General features: G+C 46.1%; 1 protein-coding gene across 3 annotated transcripts in view; it reads right to left on the reverse strand.

The window, feature by feature from the left end:
- Positions 1–7,858: 7,858 nt before the first annotated feature.
- The window catches only part of KIAA0430 (KIAA0430 ortholog), a 49,150-nt gene continuing 30,891 nt past the window's right edge, over positions 7,859–26,117 (reverse strand). For all 3 annotated transcript variants that reach the window (XM_006871959.1, XM_006871961.1, XM_006871960.1), the window contains 14 exons: positions 25,642–25,878; positions 25,411–25,530; positions 23,819–23,994; positions 23,365–23,585; positions 22,266–22,408; positions 21,962–22,095; positions 20,090–20,292; positions 19,368–19,595; positions 16,627–16,857; positions 14,448–14,660; positions 13,371–13,431; positions 13,167–13,292; positions 9,696–9,866; positions 7,859–8,103 (listed from right to left, as the gene is read on the reverse strand). In XM_006871959.1, coding sequence (XP_006872021.1) covers positions 7,859–8,103; positions 9,696–9,866; positions 13,167–13,292; positions 13,371–13,431; positions 14,448–14,660; positions 16,627–16,857; positions 19,368–19,595; positions 20,090–20,292; positions 21,962–22,095; positions 22,266–22,408; positions 23,365–23,585; positions 23,819–23,994; positions 25,411–25,530; positions 25,642–25,878 — 2,509 coding nt within the window. The remainder of the gene's footprint in view (positions 8,104–9,695; positions 9,867–13,166; positions 13,293–13,370; positions 13,432–14,447; positions 14,661–16,626; positions 16,858–19,367; positions 19,596–20,089; positions 20,293–21,961; positions 22,096–22,265; positions 22,409–23,364; positions 23,586–23,818; positions 23,995–25,410; positions 25,531–25,641; positions 25,879–26,117) is intronic.

Here is a 26,117-nt window from a genome sequence, read left to right on the forward strand (position 1 = left end):
GTCTCCATCCACCCTCCGCTCTGCTCCCGGACCCGCACAGCTCCATTCCGTCTGTTCCCGCCCTGGGGGCTGTGCCCTGGAGGGCTCCACAGAACCCACGCGCCTCTCAGGCGTCATAATAGGTGTGGCATTCTCGGGGACACGGAGGGCCCATCTGTAAAGATTGTGCGCTTATGTGCTGTCGTGGTTAGGTCCCCCACTTCCCTCCAGCCTGTGTCTGTGCACGGTTCATATTAGGGGTGTCCACTGTGCTCTTGGCTCTTCCTCCCCTGGTAGTATCCACCCCAGGAGTGGGGTGGGGGGACCGAGCGGGAACAGGGAGGCCGGTCTGGAGCAGATGCAGCGGCTCAGAAGAGGCTCCAACCTCCAAGGCAGGGCAGACAGGAAGGGACTCAGAGAGGAGGCTCCCTCCACCCACGAGGAGGCTCCGAGGGAGGGCCAGCAGGAAGTACCCTCACCAGCTTTGCACGTGGACCTGGAGTGGAGAGAGCAGGGACAGGCGGGAGAGGCGCCCTCACTCGGTGGCGTCCACTGTAAGCAACCTAACAGTTCCATCTGTGTCCGTCAACGTGCATTTGCTACCGCCAGCCAGGCACAGCCCGTGTGACCTCTCTGTACCTGTGTGTGTGTCGTGACCGGCCTCAGTAGTTAGCCTAACTCAAGATTTGCTGATGTGCAAAATCAGAGAAAATAAAAATGGAAACCGCGTACACATCATTTTTTAAACTTTTCACTTTTCTTCTCGACTGTAGAAGCAATCCATGTACATATAGACCATTAGGAAAGTTCAGAAAGTATGACGCTATAGAATTCCTCCAATTGGAGCCCACCTAGGACATTTTGGCCTATTTCGTTTTCCGTCTTTGTTTCTATGCGTTGTTTTTTTTGTTTGTTTGTTTTGTTTTGTTTTTTCATGATTGACCTCGTATTTTACCATTTGTAACCATTTTTATTCCCCCACTTAGAATTCAATCACTATCGTTCTACCACGTCACTAAACTTTCTTTGTAAACATTAAACACGCTTCATAAATATTTTCAGTGGCTTCTTATTAATCCATTCCGGTGGGTATATTATGACTGATTTCTCTAATCACTTCCTCACTATTGGACGTTTAGCTGCTTGTGGTTTTTCAGTCTTTTCAATAATATTGTTATTGCTATCCTCAGGAGACTTGGTAGTACAGTGGGTTTAGCGTTGGGCCGCTAACCAAATCGCAGTCCAGTGCTGATCCTACAGCGTCACACCAGGTATCCAGACGTAACGTTTGGGGGCCATTAGGGACTCCTGGGTTCGCCAACTGCAACCTCATGCTCTCAGAGAGATGTTGAGTTCACATTCCCAGCCTGTAATTGATGAGTGGTGACTCGGCCACCCCAGCAGCAGTGGAGCTCCCTATAAACCTTTCTTTTCACTAGCTGGGCAGCCCTGAGCCACAGAGTTCAACATCCCAGCTCATCTGCAGCCTGAGAAGCAGCATTTCCAGGGCCTCAGACACCGGCCACCACAGCACAGTCAGAGGGTGTGGTGGGGTGGAGTAAAGCACTCAGTACAGCTCTCCTGGGGTCCTATGTCAGTTCATTTCCCACTGGTTAATTCCTTCATCAATCTTACTAATCAGTGAGGTAATTGTCAGGTGCTAGGAAGCAGGTAAGAAGTCCTCATGTGGTACAATGGCTGTGCTCAACTGCTAACTGAAAGGTTGGTAGTTTGAACCTTCTAGCTGCTCTGTAAGGATGTCAGGCAGACCTGCACTGTCCGTCCCGTCGGGCCACTGAATTGGAAGGCCTCAGCAGCAACTAGTAGCAGGGAGCAGAGATGGATGGCTGCATCTCACTTACGATCCAGCGAAGGGACTGGGGGCATGAAGAGCAGAGGCCTCCTGGACCGTGTTCATGATTAGCAGAAAGGAAAGCAATCTAGAAAACGATTAAGGGCTTCCATTTGGAGTCAGACTGGGCTACAATCCCAGTTCCCGGTGTGAGCCTGGGCAGTTTTCTTCATGCCTCTACACCTCTGCGATCACCTGAGAAGATGATGTTGCTGTGTGCTGTAGATTCCAACTCACAGCAATCCTGTAAAAGTGAGCCGATCCCACTGCTCCACCAGGTTTCCTTAGAGAGAACAATACTCCATTGCCCTCAGTTCGATTCTGACTCACCAGACAGAGAACTATCCCCTAGGGTTTCTAAGGCAGTAAATCTATGGAGTCCTGGTGTGGTGCTGTGGGTTAATGCGCTGGACTGCAAGGTTGGAGGTTCCTCGGAAACCCTATACAGGGTCACTGTGAGTCAGAACTGACTCGACAGCATTTAATGACAATAAATCTATGGAAGCAGACTGCCACATCTTTCTCCCACAAAGCTGCTCATGGGTTAGAACTGCTAACCTTTCAGTTACCAGCCCAGTGCTTAACCCAAGGCACCACCAGGTCTCCTTTAGAACAAACAGTGGGATTCTAGAATAATACCTTTTGTAACCCCTCCTGAAGTTCTTGAGACCCTGGGGCTGGGGATGGAGATGAAGTGGAGAGAACTTGAACCTGAGGTTCTGCCCTCAGGAAGTTGATGGCGAGTAAGAGAGAGGCAGGAAGGGCATTGCAGTGTAAACAAAGCTGATGGATCCCACGGGTCAGCAGAAAACTTGCATTCTCATGGCTCCTCAAGATTTCTGCACATTCCCTGACCCCAAAGTGGGTGCCATCTAACCATGAATCCGTGCATCCTTGATGCCTCTCTTCGCTCCTCCATTCCATTCTCAGTCCCATAGGGAAGCTGGAGCCTGGTTGTACACTCTTCTCAGCAGTCAACCTGTACAGGGCCCGGAACACGCAGCTGACTTCACAGAAATGCTGTGGAGGGGGGGGGGGGGGGGTTACGTCCCAGATTCAGCCACAAGTCAAGCTAAGTGTTTTGTTTCCCACATCCCTCAGCACCCACTCCCACCCACCATGTTGCTCTTCCCCTGCCCTCTTGCAGTCCCCTTCACTATAAATGTCCTCCTCGCTCCAGGAAACCCAGTAAGTCAGCTCTCAGCCTTTATTCCCATATTCAGCACCAGGCTTTTAGCTGCTACCTCCTGTGCCCCTCTCCCTCCTCAAAATGCCAGAGACAGCAAAGGATGATGAAGTCTCTCTCTGCTGGTAAGAAATGAGTGGCTCCCTGCATCTCCTTCCTTAGGCAGAGAAGCTACGTCAGGTCTGGATTTTAATTAATCATAGCTTGTCCTTCCACCCCATTGGAATCATAGAGGCCCTGGGACAGGAAGGGGCCTGGAAAACATTCAGAAATACTTTTCTATGGAGCCGGGGGCAGCTAGCAGATGGGGTTGGGATGAAGGGGTAGGGGTAGGGGATGGCAGGGGCAACCTCTACATTAGGCCTGTGTGTCAGAAGTGGCTGAAACTGAAGCCAAACTGGAATAAATGAAGTAGGGCTTTTCCAGGCTCCTGGGCTGGGCTGTCCTGAGATGCAGGGATTCAGGTATCATCAGCTGGACTTGGGGATCTCATCGCCTCTAGGCCGTGTCTCCCTCGTTCAAGTCTCTGGTGGAGTCTCCTTGCGTGGTGGCTAACAGCCTGGGCTCAGCCCCAAGTACCTGCCAGGGTGCAACTGTGTAAATGACACCAGAAATGCAGCCTGGCCTGCCTAGGGGGTGTCACTGGGGGCGGCCAAGCTGGGGTCGTAAGGCCAAACACTGGATCCAGGGAAGAGTCGCGCACTTATGCCAGGCATGCTGGGCAAACAGTCTGTTGTCTTCAGACACAGCATTCCAGAGAAGGGCAGAGGCTTCCAGTGAGCTCAGGATGAAGCCAGAAGCTCAGATCCACCCCCTCATCAGTCCTCTGCTCCAGACTTGATTCAACCAGATGCTGTTTGCTCAGGTTCCAACAGTAACAAAGGCCCAGTGCCAACCACAACCTATGTGGTCTGGAGGGGAAGAATGCCCAGTGGATGCATTTCCCTGGCTCTGCAGAGTCCTGGTGTGGCGATGTGGGTTAATGCGCTGGACTGCAAAGTCGGCTTGAACTGCAAGGTCAGTGGTTCAAATTCACCAACTGCTCCTTGGAAACCCTTCACAGGGTCACTATGAGTGGTAACTGACTCAACAGCATTTAACAATGGTCCTGATGGGCACCATCAGAAGCCTGGCCTGCAGACAGCCAGTACGGATCCTACGTGATGATCCAGGCTCAAGTCTGATCTACAGAGCCTGACTTGGTCTCACAGGGAGGACCCAGGCGCCTGAGTGAAGCTTTGCAGGAAATGCCGGGGTTAAATAGCAGTGAGGAGCTGCACTGATCTCCCGGTTGATGGGGCAAGCAGTCAGTGACCTATTGGGCTGGGTAGAACTGCTCCTTAGGGTTCCTGAGAAGGGACATCAGTTTGAGAGCTGGCAGCCTCATCTTTCTCCTGGGGAGTGGCTGGTGGATTTCAACTGCTAACCTTGAGGCTAGCAGCCTAACATACCCTACTACCCACCAGTGCTCCTGGCTAGAAACCAGGGAAGCTGCTGGTAAAGGGAGATCTGGAACTGTGGGCAGTGCTGGACACTTATGTGGAATCAGGCAGCCTCTCAGGCTATGTTGTTGCTGTTCCAGGTCACTGGGTTGCTGCTGATTCATAGTGGCCCTGTAGAGTCTTTCTGAGGAGGGGCTGGAGGGGCTGAACTGCTGATCTTGTCATTACTCCAGTGCTTATCCTACAGCCCCACATAGGGAACTCCAAGCTATGGCAGATTGGAAACGCAGAGGTAAACCTGATGCCACAATTCCCATCCCAACCTAGTCCTACAAAGTCACTTGTACCCACTCTTAGGGGGACTCTATGTCAGATTTTCTGAAAGTATTACCACAGGTTTTGAAGTACTTTAAAATAAACATATTGAACATTCCGCTTCACTTTTGGTTGAGCCTGGGATGTAAACTCCCTTCCTCCACAGCAATTCTGTGAAGTCAGCTGCATGTTCCAGGCCTACGGAGAACGTTCACCCAAACATGTAAGTCTCTTCTAGTTCCTTTCAAGCTCCTGTAAGGGATGTGGTCAAGGGTGGCTTTGGGGAAAGGCTGCACAACTGAATTGCGAAGGTGGCTTTTCCAGAATGCAGCATTCATGGAGCATGCTTAGCAGTGGGTAGCAGGCAAAATGGGGGTCTTTCAGACAGGAAGAAGTCCTAGGAAGGGGGTTCCTGTGGTTCTGTATTTTCCAGCACACAGTTAAAAGCTGAAATTCAGGCTGCGAAACTCAGGTGGTCCTGACCACCAGGCTCCAGCTGCCTGTCCCAAGAGGATGCGGAATTTAAGGGCTCTGGAATGTCAGATCTATTTGCCCTCTCTATCTTTCCTTGACAGTAATTTCCAGAAGGGGTGAGGAGAAGGGTGTGCCCAAAATGAAAGGACGTAAAAGACGGATGTAGGTTGGTTTATACCCATAGACAAACAAAAGCACTCCTCTGGAAAACTCAAATTAGATGCTTGCTTGTAAAGTTTATTGACAACTGCTTGGTCCCAACACACAAAACAGCACTTGAACCACACAAAAAGTGTTCAAACAAAGTAGACAGTTAAGAAAAAACATCTCCTCCCCCAAGCCTAATACAAAACAAACAGTGCAAGGTAGGAAAGAGGGTTTGGGTGAGAACGGCTTCAAGAGAGTGAGGACAATGAAGCTCTTTTCTTTCTGGGCAGGAAGGTGTACCAGACATTTTTTTGCAGCAGACACATCTGATCTGGTACACCTTCCTTCCCACCTAGAAACGAAGAATGTCACTCTTTCTCACACATCATTTTGTCACATCATTTAATTAAGCCTCTGGATAAAAAACCAGCTAGTGATTGGCCTGGCCATTGTGGGTACATTATGAACACAGCGTGCTTCCGCTGTGCTCTGTTTTCAAACTCGATTGGTAGGTGCATGTGTGCCCCAGACTCGCGGGCGACTCGTGAGTGGCGTGACCACCTCTCACAGGGCAGCGCAGAACTTGAGGGTCTTCTTTGTCTGCAACCCAAAGAACCTGCTCTTTCAGACTGCTCCTAGTGACTCGCAACAAGGCCTCTTACGTGGGGAAAACCCACGTTCCTCTACATGCTAGCAGAACTCCAGGACCAGCGTGCAAACTCGTGCCTTATGACATCTCTCCGAATAAGGCAACTGATGTTCTCATCATCACCAGCTTTATCGCATGGTTTAAAAGTGTCTTTAGAAAAAAGAAAGAAACCCCACACATTTGCAGCAGACCTCCTGTAACACTATGTCTGTAGGGGAAATGCCTCCGGTAGGATTCGCAGAGAGCCTTACATGTCCCACCTTGAATGGGGCCAAGTGGTGAGCGCTGGGCATCACCGACTTCACAGATTTGTAGAACAAGAACCTAACTTGTAAAACTCTCTTGATAGCCCTTATTTTATGGCATTTATAAAAATGCTGGCTATGAAATCAGAGCCCATTTTCTGGCTTCCCAACAATTGCAAACTATAAACATTTCCCCAAAAAATATTGTCTAAATAGTGGGAGACTGTGCACACAGGTTCTTTCTGCTCCATGGGTGAATCTGCCTTTTGCCCAACAAATACAACCCATTGTAAATGTCGGGTTTCTCCAGGAGGCCTACAAGGCCACCTGTCACCGGCAACACCTCAGCCAATTCGGGAGCAAGGTCATCCCACAATGCAGTGCTCCCTTGGGGCCAGCGAAGCCATGAGGCACCGCCCAAAACTCAAATATGCTTCCAACAGGGAGAAGTGACGGAGTACAAACACACTATTAAAAGACACTGAGCCAACCACACACACACACACACACACACACACACACACATGCTCACACACAGAGCTTCCCAGCTACCAAAACCAGCTTTAAAATGACAAAAATAAGGTTAAGTCGATCAACCTTGGCCTTCGTCTGCATCGATAGGATTTCTGTCTCCTTCTAGTGGAAATAGTATTGCTACAGCACTCTGGACTCGCCTCCTCGCTCAGCTCGGCTTTGTCATTTATGCACTTGATGCATATGGTAGAAAATCATACTTTTCCCAATACTGCCTCTCGACACAAAATGATGCAGGTTGTCATTCAAATGCCGACTTCAAATTCATGACACCAAGACCATCTCCTTTTCCTTAACCGAATCCATCTCAACCTGGAACTTAACATAAAAGGGAAGCTTAAAACATCCTCAACTTTCTAGAAAGCTCCTCAACGGAACCCCAAAGTGGCAACATTTTAAAAAACACTATCATGAAGTCACATTTGTCAACTACAGACATAGTTAAAATAAAAAAAGGAGGCACGCTACAAGTCACGTGGAAGCCAGGAGCCTTTATCTTCCGACTTGAAAATATATCCTCAGCTCTTCACCTCCCCTTCTTTGATGTGTAAACACGCAGGGTCACGTAATAGGCTTTGATTCAAGGACACATCATGCATTTGATTAATACTGTCTGAAAACACCAGTAAGCAAAGACGCAGAGACTCTATTATGCTACATATCGGATTAGACCACGATTGTGGATTCATGGAAGTAAACCCAACTTCTTTCTAGCTGAGCTCTTACTACTTTCTTTTTGTGGAACACCACTGCATTTCATAATAATTCAGAAAAATTTGGTATGATATATTAAAGATTCTGCAACAAATGCTGGAAGTTTTTTCAAATCATTGGGGGTGAAAAAAAAAAAAAAATCAGCTCAAAGCTGTGTTCAATGTCGAAGAAACAAAAGCATTAAAGAATACACGTAAAGATGAAGAATGTGGCTTCCAGGGGGACTGCAGTAAGACAGAAAAGGACACGTTCTGGAACCCATTTTTGTGTGTAGAATCAGACAGTGTTTTTCCCATTCTAATTCTATATGCAACATGAGAGTCAGAGCTTGGTGACGGGCGCAAAGGAGAAGTTGGCGGCCAATTTTACTCTGGTTTTGGGTTGCTTTTTGGCTGGGCTTTCCACGGGGTCCCTGTTGAGCAGCAACTTGGGGGCTTCTGAGGAGGAGCACAGGGGCGTGGGGGCAGCTGCTGAGACACAAGTTGACCGGGAGTCAGAGGTCAGCTTCTTGTTCTTTATGGGGACTGAAACTTCCGAGTTCTCACCATGGTTTAAAATCATAATTTCTGTAAACACAGAACAGCAAACAAATCAGGCTCCAGGTCTTGTCTTCACAAAAATAACCCAAGAATCACACCGGTCACAGGTTACAATGAGTATCAGTTATGTGACTGAAAGTTTGCCACATCAGTATTTATAAAGCATAGTTCACCTGCTTCCCTGGATCTCAAAGTTCTAGAGATCTTCTGTTTAGGTTAGAAACCAGCGGGCAATGGTTTAAAAAAGGCCTCCCACTTAGTGGATTGTCTGCCTTTTTATTTCCTCTGTCAGGTGGCTAAGCACTCACAGACCACATATGTCATAAAGACTTCCTGATCAGAGGGACCGTGGTGCCAAGAATCTCCTAGCCCATTGTGGTTACAGAGGAACCATTTGTTCTCTGTGAGGACTGATCGCCAGGGAGTGGGGGAAACTGCTAGTCGGTATGGCCCTTGGGCGTCAGGAAGTTTAATAGAGCTATTTTCCCTGCAGTGTTTACAGATTGCAGCTTCTTTAGCTGAATCAAAAGTTCTGTTATTTGAGAAATACTTCTCTTCAAACGTAGACTTCCACAGAGTTATGGCCAGGGGTTCTCACTACAAAAGGCCCAAGAGATGAGACCACCAGGAGGCAGCAAGCCCCAGGGTCCTTCTCTCCTTCTCAGGCTGATATTCACCAAGGGAGAGGCAACCTCTCTGTGCACTCACGGTTACTCCATTATACGAAATGTCCAAAGCCAGAGTTCATCTCCCACTACGTCTAGGTACGCGTTCCAGAGAACCCGAGGCAAACCCACCCTTCACAGGAGCTCTGGTGACATCAGGAGGCAGTTAGGATCCTGCCCCACCTCCTATACTCCAGATCAACAACAGAGCCCTATGCTGCTCCAGAACACTGAGCCTTCAGCTCTCTCTATGGGATTCTGGAAAGCTTCAGCGGAGACGGGAAGAATGAGACCAGGGAAGGATGGCCACAGAGCAGGAGGTCAGGGACACAGCAGAGAGACAATCCTGGCTCTGTCACTTTCTTCCCCTTTTCAATCTACAGCTACAGCTCAGCCCGCTCGCCTGGAGAGCGGATGAAGTCCCCGACTTCAGAGCTGGACAAGGATTACATGAAGACAGTGTATCAGCCCGGAGCCCGGGGACAGCACAAAATGCGAGCCACCATAGTCGAGGTGGGTGCGCAGTGCGTTCTGCTTCTTCTGTTCCCAGAGATCACTGAGCTGCCACCACCAGGGGCTCAGTCACACATGCCTCCCTCCTTCCACTGTTCCCACCCTCACTAGCCCTACTATCCTCTGGGGGTATTCAACTGTAGACCCAGGCCAGGGGGAATATGCACAGGTGTGCCTGAGGGTCAGCTACTGTACCTTTTAAAAGGGTGGGGGGAGAGCAGGAGAACAAGGGGGGGTGGGCAATGAGCATACTCCCCAGACATGGCCAGCATCCCCCTGCCCAATGCTCACCAATTTTGCAGGAACCCAGGTAGTGGGAGAGGGTCCTGACCAGTAAGCACAGATCTTTTTATGTCTGAAAAGGTAGTTTCCCCATCCTCTGATCAAACACTGATGCTTACACCATAAAGAAAGATCTGACAATGACTCAGCATAGCCTACCAGAAGGACACTGAGGGTGCTCCTCAAACTGGATGAGATCGGCAGACTGGAGGACGACAGGGTCTGGTCTCAGCTGAGGGGATGGCAGGCAGGAAGGGACAGGCTCACACAGGAGGTCCACCGGAGAGCTGCTGCTCAGGTGTAGCAGCTCTTGCTCCGTCTGGCCGGGACCTGGGCACAGAAGGTAGCTCACACTCTGCTTGGCACAACACAGTTTCCCACAACGGACAACTGTGCGCTTACACCCGAGGTTTCCTGAGCCTTAATGTGAAAAAACGTCACAACGACCTTGAAAACGTTATGCTGAGTGAAATCAGTTAGTCATAGAAGAACAAACATGCTCTCACTTATATGAATCTCTAGAATAAGCAAATGCAGAGAGACCAAAATTCATGAGTAGCTAGCAGAGATGGGCAAAGAGATTAGTTAAAGGGGGCTCTGATTCTGTTAATGGTGACAGACAAATTTGGAAGCAGGCAGTGGCAATGGCTGCACACAAACACAATGTCCCTAAATTATTACATAAAAAATGTGGAATTGGCAAATGTCTCATTATATATGAGGGGGGGGCTTTGAAAAGTTCATGGAAAAAATACAAATTATCTTTTAATTCCATTTTTCCATGAATTTTTGTAAGTCCCCTTGTATGTTTTTACCACAATTGTAAAAATTGAGTCAGTAGTACTGAAGGTTTTTGGGGAAAAAATACACTAACAGCTAGACTTGGGTAATTCTTTGGAAAATAAGATGCCACAAGCCAGAATTTTCCAGTTTGTGATTCAGAAACAACGGAACCTTCGCGAGGCCCCAACTGAGAGAAAAAGGGTCCCACAGTAGGGAAAGAAGCATCCAGAAGAGGCAAAGAGGACTCCAAACAGCACAGCTCAGAACTGGAAGGTGTGGGTCCTGGCTCCATCACTTTGTAGTAGTGCACTCGTGGGCAGTATGTAGCCTCCAGGAATGCTAGTTCCTCACCTAGAGGCTCTGGTGAGGACTGAGGACTGAGGACTGAGGGCTACAGGAAATGACTCACACAGATGCTTTATGATGTGCAAAGGGCTGAAGACCTGAGCCTCAGCACAGTGAAATCGAGAAATCAACACTTGTCGAATTATACGACAATAAAACGCTCACACGAGAATAAACGCCTAAGTTCTTTGATAGAGTAAAAATAGCTGTAAAATTCAAGAAAGATGATTTGTCTCTAATAAAGAAAAAACTCTACATAAAATCTTAATGACTCGATGCCACTCTGTGGAACATTAACTTATTAAGTCTCTCAGAAGGACAAATACTGCACGATCCAACTTACATAGACTACCCAAAATAGGCAAATGCAGAGAAATCTTAAGTAGAGGATTACAGGGTCGGCAGAGAGGGGACTACAGAGTTGGTGCTTAAAGGGCAGTGATGACAAAGCTTTGGGAACAGCACTTAGTAGGTGTACGCCATGGTGTGTGCTTAATGTCATTGAATTGTATGCCTGAAAGTGATAAAAATGGAAAATTTAGTGCTAGGCATATTTTACCACAGTAAAACTTAAAAAAATTATATGTATGTGTGTATGTATGTGCATATATATATATATATATACACACACACACATATACAAGGAGGCTTCAAAAAGTTCATAGAAAATTCCATTATCTTTATATTCCATTTTTCCATTCTCTGAAGCCCCCTTGCATATGTATACATGCAAACACAAAGTTCACCTCATGTACTCTGGAGAGACCAGTCGCTGGAGAAGGACATCATGCTTGGTAAAGCAGAGGGTCAGTCATGGGCTCAAACATGGCAATGCCATGAGGAAGGTGCAAGACTGGGCAGTATTTTGTTCTGTTGTACATGGGGTCACTACAAGTGGGAACCAACTGAACTGCACTTAACAACAAAAACAACAGTAAAACCTGCAAAAGCCAAAATCTGTGTAAGGCAGAGAAGGAAAGTTCAAATATTTTCCACTAAAATTAACAATACAAGTGGCAAGACTGCAACCTGTCAGAGGTGGAAAACTTGCAAGATCTGGAAAAAACAAGGCGGTTGTGGTGCATTCAAGTTCTCACAGGTTCCACTATGCAGTTAAGTCAAAAAGTATTGCTACTAGGGTTCCAGGTCATATGAACACTGATTTAATTTAAATCTGCCATCAGTGGGGGTTGCAGACAAGTTCTCTCAGTAACAGCCTTACTTGTCTTAGTCTTGCTAAGGTGCTTCAAAACAAAAACCCAATCAAAACAGAGGCTTCCAGAAGGATCTGCTGGGCCAGCTCAACTCATTTCAACCTGAGCTGACCAGCAGGCTTGCGGGGTGATCCGCGGGGTCAGCTCAGGTTATGGTGACTGTTCTCTGGGATCCCTAAGGGGCCATCTTGAGAGATTTTTCTGGAAGGACACAGGATGATCACAAGGTCTTCTTAGGAAGAAGTATTACGGAGATGGAAAACTGCATTTACCGAGAGAAAGGCCAGGGAGTTTCTACCACAACAATGCTTCTGGCTCATTCTTTAAGGGTAACATGGGCTGTCCTAGGAGAATTGCTATCGGAAACCTTGTCCCTTTCATGCTTCTTTTTGTTCCCCAAACTCAATGAACATTGCAAAGGAACACGATTTGAGTCCCTCAGGACTGCTCAAACTACCATTTTGTTGTGGTGTCAGGAGAAGGGCACAGAATTCCTCAGGGAAGGGTGAAAGATGGAAACCGTGCCTTCAGTAGCGTATAGATCTAGATGAGGGGATGCCAACAAACACAGCTTCACATTTTGGTATTTCTGTTCAATAAAAGTTTCTAAAATTTGGTAGCAATACTTTTTTTCCCTTGGAAAAATAAGTTCTAATTTATATACTTAGCACAGCTGTATATGTAAACTTTATTTATCTAATCACCCTAAACAAAAGTCTTGTCGTTCACTTATTTCAGAACACAATTCCTTTCGGGACAGGTAGCAACGCTTTTAGACCTATGTTTATATATGTCTCAGGCCTTTCCCAGGGATGTCCCAAGGCAAGCTGACGTAGGTCCACGATTGGAGGGCCAACATCTGTTAAGGGTTTTTACTAGATGGCCATGACATTTTTTTTTCACGTAGCTATCACATGTAATTTCTTCTGCTACGAACCACATGGCCATGAAATGCTATCACATGTAATTTCTTCATTACTAACCATCAGGTCAGCAATTGGAGCCCATCAGTTGCTCCGCAGGAGAAAGATGAGGCTTTTTGCTCCAGTAATGATTTACAGCCTCAGAAACCCTGTATAGGGTTGCTATGAATCAGCATCTACTCAAAGGCACACCGCTACCGCCACCAACAACAACAACATAAAAGTGTTTGGAAAATGTATGAACACTTCACTTGAATTAATGAAAATGATCATTGCTGTCACATGCCCCTTCCCACAACCCTGTTCTCCAAGCCATTTCCCCTAAGATTCCGTAAGCTTTGCTTTATTTACTTCTCTTCTCTTACCACTGTTGCCCAATGCAAGGCTGAGTTCCGAGGCTGAGAGAGACTCGGGCACCTCCAGGGCACACTCATTCTCCAAGAGGTGGCGCTCCTGGTTGGCAGGGGAAAGCCCAAGGGAACTCAAACGACCTGGAGGACAGAGCACACTGTCAGAATCAGCAGTGAGAAGCATGGCTTTAAGAGGGGTGGGGATGGGTGTGTACTTACTTTTCATGTCATTTTTTAACACTACAATTCTCTTGTGACCATGTCCTTTGATCCAGACCACCTGCACACAAGACAACAACTAGTTACGAAACACAAAAGGTCCTTAAGATTCAGGAAGCAAGTGACCGCCTTCAAGCATACTAGAATTTAGAACTAATGCTGAGAAAAAGGAACAGAAAATGACAGAAACATGCCCTTTAAAAAAAGCTGTGCTGGCTCAAAACCAGGAGACTCCAGTTGAAAACGATTTTTTTCTGACTCAAAAGGCCATCTCCCAACATGACATAGGTCTCAGGTAAGGGCTCTGCCAGTTTTTCTACACACTAAACGGAGACAATGAAGAGATGCCAACCCACCTCCTCGGCTCCTATGCTCAACCCATTATCATGATGGTAAGGCCATCCTCCACTGTCTCCTCAGCCAAGTCGGATGGCAGCACAGGCCCTGGCTCCCAGCTCTCCTGACAGGTAACTCATCCATCCCACAGATCTCAGCTCCACGTGGGTCCCCACTACTTCCTTCAACTACTCTTTTCGCTCTGTCTTCATTCCTTCATAACTCTCGTTGGACTGCAATGACGGGGACCTACCTGTGTTCTCCCTGTGGACAGCAGCAGGCGGCGTGGTCTTCCTGTTCTTGCCACCTGCACATGTGGGCTCCCGCCTGGTTGCTAATGTCCAGACACTAGACCTGCCTCCTCAATGCAACCCTCTCCCCATCTGGACACCTCCCTGACCGCTCGGGGACTGCCCATGTCCTGGCCAACATCAGCCCACTGAGCACAGAAGGCTCCTTGCTGCCCACTGTAGCTGCACTCACTGCTCCCTAGCCTCTTTCTAACAGCAGAGCCTGTGATTTCATCACATGGCACAGAAGAGTTTCACAAAGGTTATCAGAAGGAAGGAGAAAAGTGAAAATCATTTGCTTTATGCCAACAATAGGTTCTGAAATACCAGACCAAAGCCTGCCACTTCAGGACTGCTCATTTAATTGATATTATTCCATGTACTCCTCTGGTTGACTGGGCCGGGGGCTCTTCAGGAAGATGCTCCCCTAGTAGCACACAGAAACACCCACCTGAGGGATTGCTCCCAAGAGCTCCTCCACATTACTGAAGCCATAGGACTTGGGCTGCAGTTCTTCTCCGACATACTTGATATAGGCCGTGGGAAACTCATGAAAGAAAATCTGCTGGTAGTGGTAAGTATGAAGTAGAGACCGCACGTTCTTTGCAAACAAATAAAGATTTGTAAGCTTCACACATTCCTCTGTCTTATCATTAGTGAAAACCTAGTTCAAAAGAAAAAAAAGCATGATAAGAAACTGTGGGTGATTTTCTGTTCCAAGTGAGAGTCCACAGAAGCCATCAGCCCTCATCTCCCAAACTGGTTTCCCACTGTAAGTGGTCCAACCAAAGCAGCAGGGTAATAACAATACCCTGCCATAGAAGCCGTCTCATTCGTAACATATAACAACAGCCAAGTCCACACCCTGGTATTCTCTGCTTTCAGCCAAGAGCCATAGGACGTCAGCAATGATATCCCTCATTCCACACTCTCTTCTGAATCCAGCTTTGACCTCTGGAGGTTCTCTGTCAATGTATGCTTGCAGCCGTTTCTGTATTACTCTTAGTAAAATTTTACTCGCGTGGAATACCAAAGACATTGTCTATTAATCTCCACATTCTACTGGTTCACCTCTCTTTGGAATGGGCACGAATACGGATCTCTTCCAATCAATCAGTTGGCCAGATAGTTGTCTGCAAAATTTCTTGGCATAAATGAGTGCCTCCAGTGCCGCCTCACTTTCTTGAAAGATTTCAATTTTTATTCCATCAATTCCTGGTGCCTTGTTCTTTGCCAACAACTTCAATGCACCTTGGACTTCTTCCTTCAGTCCAAGGCTGACAGCACAGATGACCAGAGAGATGTTTACCTGTGCTTTATTGACTACGCAAAGGCTTTCGATTGTGTGGATCATGACACGCTATGGACATTGTGAAGTATGAGTATTCCTGAACACTTAATTGTGCTCATGAGGAATCTGTACATGGACTAAGAGGCAGTTATCCGAACAGAACATGGGAATACTGAATGGTTTAAACTTAGGAAAGTTGTGCGACGGGTTTGTATTCTTTCACCACACATATTCAACCTGTATGCTGAGCAAATAATCTAAAAAACTAGCTTACATGAACAAAAACATGGCATCAGGATTAGAGGAAGACTCATTAACAACCTGCACCATGCAGATGATATACCCTTGCTTGCTGAAAGTGAAGAGGACTTAAAATACTTACTGATGAAGATAAAAGACCACAGTCTTCAGTATGGATTGCAACGCAATGTAAAGAAAACAAAAATCCTCACCACTGGACAAATAAACAACATTCTTATCAACAGAAAAAAGACTGAAGTTGTCAAGGACTTCTTCTTGGATCAACCATCAATATTCATGGAAGTAGCAGTCAAGAAATCAAATCTGCTGTAAATCTGCTGCACAGACCTCTTTAAAGTGTTGAAGACCAAAGATGTCAGCTTGAGGACTAAGGTGCTCCTGACCCAAGCCATGGTATTTTCAATAACCTCATATGGATGTGAAAGCTGGACAGTGAATAAGGAAAGCTGTACAAGAATTGATGCATTTGAGTTAAGATGTTGGAGGAGAATATTAAAAATACCATGAGCTGCCAAAAGAACCAACAGATCTGTGTTGGAAGAAGTGCAGCCAGAGTGCTCCTTGGAGCCCAGAACGACCAAACTTCGTCTCTCATAGTTCAGACGTATTGTCAGGAGGGACCAGTTGCTGGAGAAGGATATCATGGTTGGTAAGGTGGAGGGTCAGAGAAAAAGAGGAAGACCCCCAGCTAGATGGATTGGCAATGTGGCACCATCAGTGGGCTCAAGTGTGGCAACAATTGTGAGGTTGGCCCAGGATCAGGCAGTGTTTCATTCTGTTGTGCACAGGGTCGCTCGCTCTGAGTCAGTACCGACAGGATGGCACCTAAGAACAGTAAGTCCACCCTGGTGCAGGACAAAGAGCAACCCAGTATATCCGAGAGCAGAGCTTCAGCCATGGTTTTGTCACTCATCTGGGCGGGTTCCTTCACCTCCCTAGGCCTCATCTTATCCATCTTTAAAATGGTCAGCTGGCTTCAATGATCTCTAGGCGCCTTCTAGCTTCACACACTTAAATTTTAGAGACAGCCAAATCAGTGGTCTCCATTAAGGGGTTAGAGAACCACCTGAACGCATACCTCAACTAAGTACGGCAGACTCTTCAGAAGGTCTGTCAAGGTCATAAATCCGTATTCACACGAGTTGAGAGGTGTACTGTGGGTGAGTTCGTAATGTCGCTTGAGCTCATCAACAGAAATAAAGGTCGTTCCTTCCCAAGACATCAACAATACCAGCAATTGGGCAGTGAGAGACCGTAGAGACTTTCGGTTGATGAGTTGAATCTGTTTGCCAGATTCCATATCAGCAACCTGGGGAAGATAAGAATAAACTTTTCAGAACTCAAGAGAAATAGCCTAGTCATACCCAGCTCAGTTATTTCCATTTCGTTTAATGAGGCCAATAAAGGGGAAATCTCTGAAACCAAAGTAGAGTGAGTGGGCTGGTTTTTAGCCTCTTTGGGACATCAGGCCAATACTTCAGGTAAGACTGAAGCAGAAATTGTTCTTCCCTTCTCAGCCCAGAAACTTCCATCAACACATCCCTCTTCTTGGTTGGGGCAGTTAGCGGTGAGAGCTGTGGCTATCATTCTCTTTATTTCTTCTTCTTTCCTCTATCCCACTAAAGGAAGGAGACAGACCAGACAGTTGATCACCACTGGCCTAAGCTCAACGCAGAACTTCAGGGCTGCTGTGTTGAAGGGAGTGGGGGGTGTGCTGTAGGTGGGCACCTTCCATACCGCTCCTCAGTAGACCCACTTTGCCCAAAGTCCAAGCTGAAGTGATGGTGTTGAAGGCCTCCTTGGACTACAAGCAAGCTCTATTTTTCTAGTTCACCAGTACTGGCCAAAAATTGGGATTTTAAACTCTGACTACATGTTTACTCCTCGATTATCAGATTCTCCACGAGACTTGGGGGATTTACATGATTAAGTGCACTGAGAATGAAATCTTACAAAATAGTTGGTGTTGTTTTTTTAGTGAGGGGGCGGGTAAACCCAACAGCATGTGAAGAAACAGGCATCTAGTGACTACGGTGAACAGAGCAGTCACCCAGAGCCCGAGAGGCAGACACGGTCTGGATTTGAGTCTTTTCTGGCACTCAGCAGGTAGAGCTTCAGTACACATGTGGCTCAGCCACTGCAAAGTCATGTTGGTGTCTCTACTCAGCCTGCTGGGACCAAAGGTCTCGAGAACCCCAGGGAGGGCCTAGATAACCACTAACTGGATGCTTACTGGAGGACAAAGATGGGCAGTGCCTGAGGAGCTTACGTAAGTCCACGGCATCTTTATCTGGTTCTGAATTCCACCCAGAGCTGAGACGGAACTGTCGTGGAGGTAGATTCCCACACTACTTGCTCTCCTCTTCCTTCCCCCACCTTCTACTCATCAGGGTATAATTTGTGAAGATTCAGACTATGGGTTACTTCCTCAGAGGTGGGGCTTCATCAACCAACAGACACAAGTCCAAGGGAATGTGAGTCTCCCTTAGCTGCCTAAACCATCACTACTACTCTAGTCTTCTAAGAAACAAAATCAAAATCCTGCTCCTTTGATGCTACTTAGTGATATTTCTTGATTCTCAACCCTGGCTTTAACATTAAAGCCACCAGGGAAATGTTTAAAATTGCTGCTCAGAGAACTAGTGCAGACAGCAGTGAGTTCTGGGCATTACTAGTTCCCTGGAAGGTTCTGGAGAACAGCCACTAACTTCTTGGTCATTTAGCCTCACTCATCCATGTCTGGCCAATTGTCTCCACTAGGATAAGTCAAAGGTCAAGCTGGTCTGTGTATCTCACAAGCCCTCTCAGCGCATGCCACAATGCTGACCAGCTTCCCTCCCTGGTTTCTGGGACACTCTCCTGCCCCTCCTTATGTCTGGCAGTGCCTTCTGTCTCTGGTGACAGCGTCTCCTCCTATGACCAGGATATAACCAGGTGGCCTCCAGACATGACAGGGTGCCACCACTTGATGTGTGCCTGCCAGCTCTTGCTTGTTGTGGTGACATGTCCTGGTCCTATAGAGGTGGCTGGAGGGGAGCTCAAACTTGTCCAGCTCTTCAGTCCGTGAGGGGGAAAGGGAGGAGGCTCCCCTCTCTACTACAGCTTGCTCAGCATGAGGCCCAGTGCGCTCTCAATCTACACCTTCAGTCAGTCAGACTCCCCACCCCCCAATTCAGGGAGCAAGACAAAAGCTGCAGCTGCAGGCCAGCAGTGCTGAGAGTGAAGCAGCACATAGAAGGAGTGGCCTCAGCTGTTCAAAATAAGCTCACTGTGGCAAGGTTGCTAACAAACACACAAAAGCAAGACCCAAACTCGCAAATGCCAACCTTCTTAAGTCAGGCTCCCTTACCTGTTGTTAATAATGGCACGCTAGGCAAGTTGTGAAGCAACCAAGGGCAGTGGTGGTGGTGGGTATGTGCCGTGGAGTCGGTTCTGACTCATAGTGACCCTGTAACAGGGTTTCTGAGGCTCTAAATCTTTACGGGATCAGTAAGCCTCACCTTTCTTCCGATGAACAGCTGGTAGTTTTGAACTGCTGACCTTGCAGTTCGCAGCCTGATACAAGGAGTAGAGACTCTATGGTGGTGGTGATGGTGGTGATGGGCTGTCAAATCGGCTCTGGATCACAGCAGCCCTGTGTAGGCGTTTCTGAGGCTATAAATCTTTATGGGAATAGAAAGTCTCATCTGTTTCCCATGGGGTGACTGGTAGATTCAAACTGTTGACCTGGTGGCTAGCAGCCCAACATGTAACCCACTATAGCATAGCATGGAAAAACAAAATAAACCAAAACAAACAAACACAAAAAACTCTTTTTACCTTGACAACATGGCAGAGCTTCTGCGTTAAAGCCGAAATTGAACTGACATCATAGTCTTGGAGGCGAAAAGTGTAGCCAAAAGTCTTAGCATATTCTGTGAGTATATCTGTCATCATAAGGCAGTTGTCTTTTTGGGACCGAAGGAGTTTAACAAACTGGGCAGCTAGAGCTTTGAACCTTTCGACCTCTGTCAAAGTAAGGATTTTTTCTTCCCCACATTCCAGTACCTTGGAGAAGACACAGGGAGGAGGAAAGGGTGGTTAACTAAGTGACTACTGTTCATGGACTCAAACGGCATGAAAATGTCCACAAATGGAATTCAACCAACGGCTCTTTAAAGACTCAAAGATACTACACTACCACAGTCCACAACAGAAACATGGCTCCACTTAGCAAAAGTGCAATAGTTTAGCATTAGCATTGATATCACCATCAACAACACAAGGGATTTGAAAACTTAAGCAATCTAACTTTAAAAAAAACACCATAATCACCCAAAACCAAATTAGAAGAGTTAAGTTTTGTTTTTCTTTAAGGAAAAAGACACATTTACCTAAAAATAGTGATGAGCCAATAACATGGCTTCTCTAATCAGAATACTTCAAGATTTTCATTCTCTTTCATAACTCCCTAGGAAAAAAGGTCTTGAAAGTGAAAACAATTCCCCTACTGCGGTGTTCAGAAAAATACTTACAGAATTACAATGTCTTAACTCACTTACTTGTAAAATATCAGGTATGGCTTCAAAAAGTTCAAGTAGTTTGGTAAACCCATAGTATGAAAGTTTGCACTGCCGGCCAAAGTGGTGATGGTAACAGGGAATAAATTTGTTAAAAGGCATCCGGAAATGGGGTTGGTGACGAAGCAAATCAATAACATCTTTGGAGAACTGCTTTGTCCTTTCAATTTCATCCTGGGTACGTTCTTTAAAACACAAGCATAAATCACCATCTCTTTCTACATTTGTGTTTAACATCCACCATATACTGAGTTTTAGTCACAGTTTATGAACAAAATCAGCTTTCTGTTTTCTAAACACACAATCTAAAACATATGAGGGGGCTTCAAAAAGCACACAGACAAATTCCATTATCTTTTAACTTCATTTTCCCACAAACTTTGAAAAGCTCCCTTGTGTAACTCTTCTTTCTTTGGTTCTCACGCATATTCAAGGTAGAAGACCAGGAAGCCATGATACTACACGGTGTACTATGAAATACATAACACGAGGGGGCATCAAGTTCATGGAAAACTGTAACTTAAGGATCATGTAACTTGTCCACAATCTTCTTGAAAGCCCCCATATATGTAAACACCTGCTCCCTCACTCCTAAAATTTGAGTGTATGTATACATAGTAAAAGGAGCTCTGGTAGCGTAGTGGTTACGAATCGGGCTGCGAACCTTAAGGTCAGCGGTTCGAAACTACCAGCCGCTCCGTGGGAGAAAGATGAGGCTTTCTACTCCCGTAAAGATTTACACCCTCGGAAACCTTGTACAGGGTCGCTATGGGTCGGACCCGACTCGATGGCACTTAACAACAACAACAATACATAGTAAAACCTGAGAAAGCAGGAACCTGAGTAAGGCAGAAACTTACCAAGAGAACAAAAACTCAAATCTTTTCCACTAAAAACGAGCAACAAAAAAGTGGCTGTACTCTGTTAAAGACGGAAAACTTAGCAAGATCCGCCGAGTTTCAGCACTTACAGGGCGCACTGTATGTGCACGTGTGTGTGTTTACAAACGTGACTACATAAGACAGTAATGATTTCTGCAATATCACACTTATGAATACTCACATGCTTTTTATTGAGTCAAGTCATCTTTAGTTAAAACTCACTGAGCATACAAGTATTATGTATCAAAACTATAACACAAACATAAGGAAGAGAAAGCTTAAACTTAGATTTTCTGTTTCCACTTGAACAGAACTGAGAAAGGATTGACAACGTTCATCTGGGCTGATGGGCAGCAGAGCCTCAGGACAGCATCTCCCTGAAGGAGCGCGGTTTCACAATCATGATCAGTACTGGCGGAACAAGGCAGTAGGCTTTATTTTTCTCTATTCTATCTCTCAGACCACAAATGGAATTACTAAAACTAGAAAGGTAAACAAATATTCATTTGAGTTTTCTTTCCTTCTCAAGGGTGCCTACGACTTAAATAACCACCGATGGGCCCAAGTGAGCATTTCACAAAGCGCTGGTTGAGGCCTGTTTTCTTTCAGATGAACCCTAAAACACAAGCATGCTTTTCTTCTTGACTAAGGGCTTCGCCTACTTGATTAACCCAGGACCCACAGCATAGGAGAGCTGCTGCTGTTTTAGGTGCAGTGAAGTCGATTCCTACTCTTAGAAACCTGTACAGGGTTTCCAAGGAACAGCTGGTGGGTTTGAACTTCTGATCAGTCCAGTGCTGAGCCTACACACACCAGAGTCCATATAGTAGAGCAGTAGTTAACAAATTATGCTTCCCACAGAATCTTTCGGGATCCAATGAGAAATGGCAGGGGAGTATGCCCTTTTTTTGGAATTCATTTTAAGACAACAACTGAGAGACTGAAGTCTTCAGGCACACTGAAGTCCACATACCTTTTTTGGGGATACAAATCACCATTTCATTATCTTGCTGAGACAAGCAGATGGTTGTGTCTGGAAGCTCTGATACGATATCAATCAACTCACATACACCGTACTCAGTGACATCCCAGTCCTTTGAGAAACACCTGGGTTCACAAACGGACATGGACAGAGAATCAGTGGTAGCACTTGGCTAACGTAACTTGTAGGTTTTCCAAAAGAAAGTGAAATAGAGACGTTAAATAATTGTTTAACATTTGAAGGGAAGAAAAATAGTGCTATAAAATAGGGGCTTTTGTTTTCCTTATCAACTCACCAATGATAAGCCTGTGAGAACTCTCTTACAATGACCTGTTTGCTGGCTTGGGACTTGAGAAGTTTCAGTAAATCCTGAGTAAAGCGCTTCACCTGGGCCCTGTGGGTAAGGGTCAGCAAACGTTTGGAGCCCATGCCAAGAATCTGCAAATCAAACACTCTGATCATTTAAACTTGTAAGACCTGTAGTTAGAGCCTGACTTTCTTCTTGACGGTTTTCTCCCTCTCTGGGTACAGCCCTCAGACAACAACTCCCTCTCTGCATGCTACCTGCAATTTGAGACACATATTTTTAAAAAAACATACAAGGACCCACTGCCACTGAGTTGATTCCAATTCCCAGTGACAGAGCAGAACCGCTCCTCTGGGTTTCTGAGGCTGCGAGTCTTTACAGGAGACCACAGCCCCATCTTTCTCCTGTGAGGCAGCTGGTGGGTTTGAGCTGCTTACCCTGTGGCTAGCAGCCAAAAAAATAACCCACTGTACCACTGCATCAATAAAATGTAGGTCAAAATGGACAACTACCTGAGAGCCAAGGCCCTTGTCTTCACTGCATATCTTTTCTCAAACAGTCATAGGTTCAGCAATGAAACACATCATCACGTTAACAGACAGACTTCCTAAGAATCAACGCTAAAGTCTAGCCCGGTAACTAGTCTCCCAGCTCACTTTGGAGTAAAGCTAAGACCTTGATTCTCACATGCTATTACTGTTAAGTACCAATGAGTCAGTTCTGACTCATTGCAACTCTGTGTAGGGTGTCGCAAAGAGCGGTTAGTGGGTTTGAACCACCAACTTTGCAGTTATCAGTCCAGTGCTTATTCTACAGCACCACAACATGACCCTTCACATATGCACCAGTATACAAGAGTACAGACGTTCATGACGTTACCTTGTGATAGTGAAAAATTCGGCTAAGAGAAACATCAGTCTATAGAGATTACAGAAAAATAGTTGGAAGCTTACAGCATTCTGAAAATTTTCTGCACTTTCCAGAAAATGTTTACATGATATTTAGCACTGAATTGATGCTTTTAGGCATTAGGGCAGCGATAAAGCCATAAAGAGACACTCTAGAGAAAAAAATGACCATTCCTTACCTGTAATACGTGAGGCACGGCTTCTAATAATTCAATCAACTTGGAATAGCCATAGTCTGATACTCGGCATTGCTTCGCAAAATGATGGTGATAGGATGGGATGAAATTACTAATTGGTATGATGCAGTACGCCTGATTCTTCAGCAGGTCAATCACTTCCCTACTGAACTGGATCAGCTGGGGGTTCCCCACAGGACTTTTAGAACGCAGAAGCCAAGGGTCTAGATATGTGAGGGGCAAAAGAACATAAGACATAAAAGTATGATCCCACCAGCTGAGACTGCCAATTAAGAGCAAACAGGTGAAACCAAATCACTGCTTTCCTTCCCAACCGCTACACTCACATCCCAGATCGTCACTATGCTAGCCAGAAATGCCACAAGGAGATCTGAGCTGGTATCTGGTGCTGCTCCACCCTGCCTCCCAGTAGAGGGGAGGGGAGGGGGCCCCCTACCTGTGTCTGGAGGTGGGGGCTTGTTGTGAATCCACGTGACTACTTTGATCCCATTCTGTGCCGTGGCAATGTTTACACCTGGAACACAGGCAATGAGGTGTTCTAAAGGAACACCCCCCCTGTTTTCCTGTACCAGCTCTAGTTCACCAAACTCTGCAGCAAAACAATCTGGAAAGCTGAAGGGAAGAGGAGGGGAGCAGGTTAATGAAAATCATGCAAGAGCAAAGTACCAACTAACAGAAGCCTTTATCCAAACGTTTTTATGTAGGAGTACACGTTGAGAAATGATTTGTTCCCATGTCCAGGATATGGGTTTCAATGTTAAAATCAAGGTCCCAAGGAAACAAGCACTATGGTGTTTACCAATCTGGTGCATTCTGATAGTACTGGAAATTCTCAACTGCCCAGTCCAACCGTGGGGTTGGTTCTGCCTCACAGCCAGCTACTCTGTAGAACAGAGCCAAGCTGCTGCTCCACAGGGTTCTGAGGGTGCACATCTATGGTGGCAGACTGCTTCATCTTTCTCCCATGGGACTGCTCGTGGGATCGAACCCTGATAATGTATTTAACAAGCGAATATTTAACTCACTGGGCCTCCAGATAGTGCCTGATTGTCTAATAAACAAAAAACCATTAAAACCCCCAAATCCAGTGGCATCAAGTCAACTCTGCCTCATAGCAACCCTTTGTAGAGTTTTCTGAGGCTGTAAATCTTTATAGAAGTGGAGAGCCTCATCTTTCTCCAAGGAGTGACTGGTGGACTTGAACTGTCAACCTCAGTTAGTAAGTAGTCCAGTGTCACCCTACAACACCCACCAATAGTTGTAAAGTACCACTGAGTTGGTTCTGAGTCATAGCAACCCTGTATAGAATTTCCGAGGCTGGAAATCTTTGTGGGAGTAAAATGCCTCATCTTTCTCCAGTCTACAATGTTGTTGTTAAGTGTCATCTAGTCGGTTCCAACTCATAGTGACCCTGTATAGGGTATCCGAAGTGCAGCTGGTAAGTTTGAACCACAGACCTTGGTTCAAACCAACCTTGTGATCCAGTGCCTTATCCTACTGCCTCACCAGGACTCCATCCACCAATAGAGCAGAGTAAAAATACAGCAATGAGATTCCAAGACGGCAATTTATCCGCTTGAACGTTTCACCGACATTAAAGCAACAGTCTGTCGTAAGCCCACCCTCATGCCTCGTGGTACGGATACATGGACGGTGATGAGTATGACTTCATGGCTAAATGGAGTTTTAAGGAACACTTGTTTCTTTTTAATTTGGGAATTTGCAGGAGAAAGGACCTGAGGGTTCCAGCCTCCTGGCACATGTGCATGCTTCTATCAGAGCACTTCCAAGTCACCTCCCTCTTGGTGGGGAAAAACTATCCTAACACATGTTCAGAGTCCTGGAAGCCAGCACAAACTCAGAGTTTCTTCTTGGATTATTATTGAGTGGATGGACCCCACTTCAGATACACTTCAATTGCCTATAGGTTACAAACACCAGAAAGGCACGTTCGACAACACTTGTGGGGAAATGTGGGTAGGTAGGGTAGTTTCTCAATAGAGGAAAACTATGGCATATGTAGCTCACCTCAATAAAGGCACAGTGCCCTCGTGTGTCTGGAGAAGACTGTGAACTTGGGGCGCAAATGTCTTCAAAGAGAGAATCACAAAAGGAATCTTGTAAGAGTCTGGATCAAATTCATGTTCCCTGCAGAAAAGAAAAGAAAAATTATTGAGTGGATGTTGCCCTGTCCTCTAAACACTTGTAAAGTAATTCTAACAAATACTCCACTACCTTAGGCAGAAGGATTCTCTCTACCTGAACTCCTTATTGGAACAGTGCTGTCGGCAGACAGGCTCATGATATTCTAACTCTTCAAAGATAATTGGGCTGCAATTTGCTGAGGAGCCATCATGTGACTGGGAAGACCCCAAGGGGCTCTGGCGGGCTTGACTACTCGGCAAGAGACACACCAGTCTTCCATTTCCTTGTTCACGGATAGCCACTGTGTCTATTAATTTGTACAAATCTGACACATTCAACTTGTGTCCAAACCTACAGCAGGGAATAAAAGGGAAATGGTGACTTAAAGAGAAGGTTTTCTTTGACTATACAGAAATGCTTCTCCTATAAAGAATAGGCTTACAATCAAGTTATCACCTTCTATGAATGGGTCCTCTGTCCATTCAAACGTCTGTGGAGTTGTTCTACTACAAACTCATCACTGTCAAACCCATGATGCTTGGCACTCTTGAGTCATCTTTGGCTCCTTGCCCATCACAATGATTATATCA

The sequence above is a fragment of the Chrysochloris asiatica genome, unplaced genomic scaffold (assembly GCF_000296735.1).
Source record: "Chrysochloris asiatica unplaced genomic scaffold, ChrAsi1.0 scaffold00178, whole genome shotgun sequence".
NCBI classification, from domain to species: Eukaryota; Metazoa; Chordata; class Mammalia; order Afrosoricida; family Chrysochloridae; genus Chrysochloris; species Chrysochloris asiatica.